Here is a 6963-nt window from a genome sequence, read left to right on the forward strand (position 1 = left end):
AGCAAGTAAAAACTGAATAGAACACTTTTGAGTCAGTGTCAAACTTAACTGATTATATGACTTTCTTCGTAGGTGACTGATTTCCTGCTGCTTTTGGGGAAACTGGCGATAACAGCAGGAATATGTGCTCTATCATTCCATGTATTCACACATGAACTGGAGTACAAAGATTATGTAAATATACCGTCCCTCAATTACAGTATTGTACCAGTGGTTATCATTGGAGTCGGCACCTTTTTCATAGCCACTGTGTTCTTTGGAGTCTATTCGATGGCTGTGGATACACTTTTCCTTTGTTTCTGTAAGTATTATTATCATTTCAAACTGCATAATTTTATTTACTTTTATGCAGGACTCTCTGATTGAGGCAGTTCAATTTAAGTGATGTAATACATAGGTAGGTCAATAAGTAAGTTACAAATGGATATAGAACTCAAACAAATAAGAGTACTGATTTGAAATATGCTTTTATTTCTCAACATAATCTCCCTGTACATTGAGGCACTTGTCCCATCGTTTCACAAGTCCGTGAAAACCAGCAGCATAAAATTCTTTAGGCTTCTGTCGGAACCAGGTGTGTTCACTTGGCATGGCCTACCTCATAATGCATTTACATAAATGCTACTGTAACATCCTCAGGAAACTTCATAAGGCCATTCAAAGGAAGTGACCAGGACTCCTCACCAAAGGCGTGTTGCTTTTGCATGACAACACTCCCCCCCCCCCNATGATGGGACAAGTGCCTCAATGTACAGGGAGATTATGTTGAGAAATTAAAGCATTTTTCAAATCAGTACTCTTATTTGTTTAAGTTCTGTATCCATTTGTAACTTACTTATTGACTTACCCTCGTACTTTGTATTTGTGATTTCATCTGTATATTTTTCTTGAGTGGACATGCGGTAGAGTAGTTGGTTGAGGCACTATACTACAAACCGGAAGGTCACGGGTTCGAATCCTGATGAGGTCGTTGGATTTTTCAGTTGACCTAATCCTTCTAGCTGCACTATGGCCGTGGGGTTGACTCAGCCTCTAACAGAAATGAGTACCAAGAATTTTCATGGAGGGTAATGGCCATCTGGCGTGTAAGGCTGACAACCTCACTGCCATCTGTGAGCCGAATGTCTAGAAAATGTGAGAGCCTCAACCTCTCACAACCCTATGGGCCTGCATGGCCCATTGCAAGGATAGCTTTAGCTTTTACCTTTACATTTTTGTTGTTTAGATAAAAGCCAAGTATAAAGAGGTTCATGCTTCAGGTATTGTCATGACTGTTCGTCCAGTACTGTTATGTAATACAGAGCATATGATGGGTACGTAATTTCCTGTCACAGTGGCCGTGCAGTCTAAGGCATCAACTGGCTTCTCTCTCTTGAACACTGCTGTCGTGGGTTCAGATCCCACTCAAGGCTTGGATGTCTGTGAACATTTATTCTGTGTGTGGATAGCTGCCTTGTGATGGGCTGATCCCCCATCCAAGGAGTCCTACCAACTAGCTATAAAACTAAGAAACTGAAAAAGTGCGCAAGGTCCAACAAAGTACTGTAGAGACATACATAGATAAGCAGGCAGGTGGGTAGGCCCTTGCCCCTTCCTTCAGCTGTCCAGGCCGCAGTACATGTGATGGGAACACTCCTCAGCTGCCACTTGTAGTGTAGAACATTAAAATGAGCTGCAGTTCCACTTTTAAATACTGGTATACAGCCCCCCAAAATGCAAGAATTTAAGTGATACTATTTACGAAAATAGAATTATGTGTGAACATATGGTAAGGTAAGGTTGTCGCTGTGCCATGAACACATAGGGCAGAGTAGAGGTATAGCTGCACCATTCTTGACCTGAACACTAAATGCAGATGTGTGGTCAGCTCCACACTATTTTAAATTCCTTAAATCTTTCATGCGCATATTTATTTCCTTGTCATTCTGAAAGCAGTTCAAAAAAGTGTTTCCAAAGAGAGTAGTCTTAAGTTCCTTTCAGATCCCGTTTCTTCTTCTTCTCCCCTTCCTCCTCCTCATCCTCATGGTGCTGGCAGTCAAACCTGTTCCAACTTGACAGAGTCATTCCATCTTTCCCAAGGTCTTAGTTGGTCTTGGAATCATTTGGCTTTCTAATATAGAATTTGTTTTAATAATCTGTCAAATGGTTTATCCAGTTTTTTCTGTATTCATCTATTTTGTGTTGATATGTTGAATTCTTTCCTTACCTATTGGTATTGTGATGTGTGTACACCATTGCTAGGCAATGGGTTGACAAATACATTCCCGCAACACAAGAGCACATGACAATAGAAGGACACCCACTTCTATGTAACGGACCATTAAACACACATTCTCANTTCTTAGACGGATATTCCAACTGACTTTCTTCTCCGGAGGCTTGATCCCGTCTGGCTTCTTAGCTGGCTCTTCCGAGACTTCCTTCTCTGAGGGACGATCCGAGACTGACTGTCCTCTCGTCGAAGCTGGGCTTTTATATCTTTGCCCGCTGTTAGGCAACGAACCCTTTGTTATAACATTGGAAACGTCGCTTTGTTGGCTCCGCGTTTCCTACGCAGTAACCCATTGTTATCGCGTTGTCTCTGTGGGAACCTTCGCGTATTCTCGTAACCGTGGAGATTCGATGTTCTCGGTACAACGGCTCACTGTTGGGGTTACAGTGCCGCTATTGTTACTTCCTATGTAACGGTCCATTCTAGCGTTTCCGTAGAAGTTACTCCTCTGGTTTGCCGACACGTTACAATATGTTGAATTCTTTCCTTACCTATTGGTATTGTGATGTGTGTATACCATTGCTAGGCAATGGGTTGACAAATACATTCCCGCAACACAAGAGCACATGACAATAGAAGGACACCCACTTCTATGTAACGGACCATTAAACACACATTCTCAACAATAGAAGATGGTGTTTTCCATGGGGTCCATGTCATGGGGTTATAAGAGGGCAGAATCAAAAAATGGGACAGAGTATAGAATAGGAGTCGAGTGTAGTCAAGTAGAACAGTCGGTTGGAGTCGAGAATTGGGTCGAGTTCTGGAGATGGCAGTCAAAGGTGACTGAGAAGAAATGGCATGAAAGGAATGAGGTGGTAAATGGGACACTCCATGTGCAGTTTGAAGTTACAGTGGAACTGTGATGAATCTATTGCCAGAATACAACAAGCGAGAACAGAAAACGCTAGTGTGTGTGTGTGTGTGTGTGTGTGTGTGTGTGTGTGTNGAACTGAAAACGCTAGTGTGTGTGTGTCTGTGTGTGCAGCTGTGAACTGGAAAGTGTGTAGAATAGTGATAGCGCTGTGTTACTTGTAGTCCTGAACTGCATGGATATGAGCTGCAATAAATGTTACCCAAACATGTGACCGTATATTTTTGTTCAGTCTTGCAGTTAACGAATGACACTATAAGACATTCTTTCATGGTTATTTTAAGATGCTTTCACACTGTATAGTGAACTATATAGTGTCAGGTGGCTGATGATTAGGAAGGAAGTAGTTGTGGCCATACAGAGGTACTATTCCAGCATTTGTGTAGTGGGACTGAGGATGACTACTAAAAACCTCAGCAAGATTTGAGCCAGGGACCTCCAAAAAGTGTAGAAGGTTGCTGCTAGACCAAGATGTGTTGCTGCATACTGTGGAGTGTTTAGAACAGAATCAGAACAAGCTGACACTAACTTATCTCCATATATATTATTGGAAAAAGAATGAACTTACTTTCTTTTGCAGTGGAAGACTGTGAGAGAAATGACGGCTCAGCAGAGAAACCATACTTCATGTCAAAAGAGCTGATGAAAATTCTTCATAAAAAGAACAAATAAGGTTGTGAGAACGATAAGTATATCGCACTAAGTTAGAGATGTACTTTTGCATTCTTCATATATTTATACATGTTTAGAATTGTTTACAGTAATTTCTTACTAGTCTTCTTCCATTCTGTTATTGCAGTTACCATTACTTTAAGTTAGGTTTATATCTTCAGATGTCACTTGTGTCAGGATGTGATAACAAACTGTATGTAAGAAACAGTTGCCTCCGCTCTCAGACATTGACCCTTGGAAGCCTGAAATTCACAGCCGCAAGCACATGTCACCAGGAGAGTATGAATGCACAAATGTTACATCCACACATGTTAACGTTTTACCTAATGGCAGCTGTTCATTTTGCTCTCTACCATGGCCTTTTGTGATAACACGTTACAGTATATAGATATCTGATCAAGAAATTTCTAATCAGTATTATTGCAGATGTGGAGTAATTTTTAAAAATTCTGTTCCTGCCATAGGAAAACCACCTTGTCTGTGCTACAAAGACGTCTCAGGAGGTAATTGCTGTACACTCTGAGAATTATATTAAATGAAATGCAGTTTTGTTAATATTGAACCACGTGGTATATATAGTAACCGCTGTACTTTAAAGGGTTGCTGTCTCTTTGTTACTTATTTTGAAGATGTCAATCTTAAGATTTAAAATGTAAGCTGTTTTCTAATTTGCAACAGTAGTGCCACAATTCATGCCTCCAGATTTAGAACTGTGTTATTTTAACACTTCGTGGACCAGCAATTTAAATATTTAAATCACCCTGGGGACCGGCATTATTAAACCTACTGATCTAACTTGTGCACTGTTCACTTTAAAAATTAATATAAAATCTCCTAATTAATTTTATGAACTAGAATTTTTGGAGAACACTTACCAACGCTCCCAGAAGTGCTTGAGTGTGGTACTTCTGGAAACATTCCTCTTTGTGAAGTGGCATTACACACAACTTGCAATGTAGACAGTCATACTCCTTTTTTTGTGAACTGTGCAAACACTGCATTGTCTATAAGGATGCTTCCCCTTGGAATGTTGACTCTTCACAATTTTCATGAGGGTATGTTTCCGCATATCACCCGAGAGTCACCCTGGGGGGTCCACATGAGGCATGCGTGAGGTGGGAGTTGATGGGTTCAGTCGCACTAAGTCATTGTCTGACTCTGGTTCTGCCTCCACCATCTGGTCTGTAGCCCAGGTCTTTGCCACATTCATCAAAAAAGTTTTTTTAAAATGAAGTCCATTACCAAAATACAGTGTCATTGCAGTACTCAGTATGGAAAAGACCCACCTCCAGTTAATGCTACCTGATGCTGGTTAAAGCAATTTCAAGAGACTGGTAGTGTTCTGCACCCAAAAGGAGCAGGAAGACCAAGCACTTCGCAGGAAGATGTTGATCAAATCTGGAAGCATTTTCTCAAAGCCCACAAAAATCAACTAGACAGGCTTCTTTGCAGTTAGGTTTATCACAGATGACTGGAGGATTGTTCATAACCACCTTCACCTCTATGCCTACATAGTGCAGATTGTGCAGGCTAAGCCAGACAATAAACCCCAACAATAATTTGGAATCACCCTGTATTTATGCCACACAGTATGCTCTGGGCTGTCCCACACCAAAGGAAGAGTGTCAGCTGTCACATGAACCTCTTATGATGTAGACTGTGTACAACATGTTGGACACTTCATATTGATATGCCTGATTGTAATTTACCATGATAGCTTGAAATAATATAAAGATGGACATATAACACAAAAGCCTTTAATGCTACAATGTGATAAGTCGCTACCAGGACAAATATTGGGAGGTAAGGGATAAAACTAAAACTGTCATAAGCTCATTGAAATATGGTGCTGCTTGTTAAATATGTGAAATGTTGAGGTATGTAGTGTGTAAGCATTAATAATTAACAATTACTGTGATCATCTCTTCATTGTATTACACAATCTTATAAGAACAAGTTGCAAAAGACTTTATGCCTATGTAATTGCTCAAAATATTTGGATCCAATGTTATTATTGCCTTTGATGTAGCTGATTGTAATGACAAGTTAATAAATGAAGGCAGACTTTTTATAATTTGTACACTAGCAGTCATTTCATCCACCCGTTAATGGCTTGCCATGTTTAAGTCCTGTGATTGTTCTCTAAACTTTTGAAGAAGGGCGATATGTATGTAATATACAAGTGAAACCATTTCACAGGTTTCTTGTGAAAACAGTATATTTCAGCATTAAACTCAGGAAAATCTTCACTGTAGGAAATTTAACACAACTGACTGACTTTGGATCATTGAAATTGAATGTTAAGTGAAATGAACTGGGATTCTACTGTATGCAGTGTATATATGTATATGTTCACAAGCACAAGTTTTGATGTTATAATGTTGTTCCAGAATGCTGGTGTAATGTTTCTGGACAGGCATTCCATGTACCTGCATATAAGAACCTAGTTGATTAATAGAATACATTCATAATTCGTTATTAAAAAAGTGTAATTATGAAATTGCATTCAACGTTTATTTGTGATGTGAACTTATCTGTTGGCCAAGAAGTATAAATATAGCAACATTCTGTTGTTCCATTTCTGATTCATCAGCGGGAGGAGCTGCTGATCGGCAGATCATTAGCGAATTAGGGATTTTCTGTGATTCTGTATGCCCCTTTTACATAATTTAATTTTGATTTTGAGATGACTTCTGCAAAGTTCGTTATTAGTTTTGCAATTTTTATTTTCAGATGAGAACACTCCCAATTTTGTAACTTTACACAGTGACATTTCTGTGATACTTCTTAAATATACTTACTGTAATAAATATTCCATGAGGTAACATTGATCCTGCAGTTGGGTAATTGCACTGTGTGATTCAGAGGTACCTGCGGCCATTTTCAATAGGTCTGTCATTCAGCATAATGTGATCATTCACTCACCCTGTTGAGGATCAAATTTGGGATTGAAAATTTAAGTCATTACCTAGGTGCCTGGAGACTTGCGAAAAGTGTTTTGCAGTGAAAAAGCAAAGATGACAACACATGGACACGCAATGAGGTTAAGAATGCGATAATCAGCATTCATGTGTAATACCGTATGCAAGACGCTCCGCTAACTAGGCCACTGGAGATGGTCATATGAGTAAATACACAGCGATAA

At 39.6% G+C, this 6963-nt stretch overlaps 1 protein-coding gene across 1 annotated transcript in view; it reads left to right on the plus strand.

The window, feature by feature from the left end:
- The window catches only part of LOC111873552 (CTL-like protein 2), a gene marked incomplete at its 5' end in the record, with an annotated part of 33174 nt that extends 28546 nt beyond the window's left edge, over positions 1–4628 (plus strand). Inside the window, 2 exons of the mRNA XM_023868353.1 lie at positions 73–301; positions 3727–4628. Coding sequence (XP_023724121.1) covers positions 73–301; positions 3727–3818 — 321 coding nt within the window. The remainder of the gene's footprint in view (positions 1–72; positions 302–3726) is intronic.
- Positions 4629–6963: the final 2335 nt, after the last annotated feature.

This window comes from Cryptotermes secundus, unplaced genomic scaffold (assembly GCF_002891405.2).
Source record: "Cryptotermes secundus unplaced genomic scaffold, Csec_1.0 scaffold2378, whole genome shotgun sequence".
In the NCBI taxonomy this organism is placed as follows: domain Eukaryota; kingdom Metazoa; phylum Arthropoda; class Insecta; order Blattodea; family Kalotermitidae; genus Cryptotermes; species Cryptotermes secundus.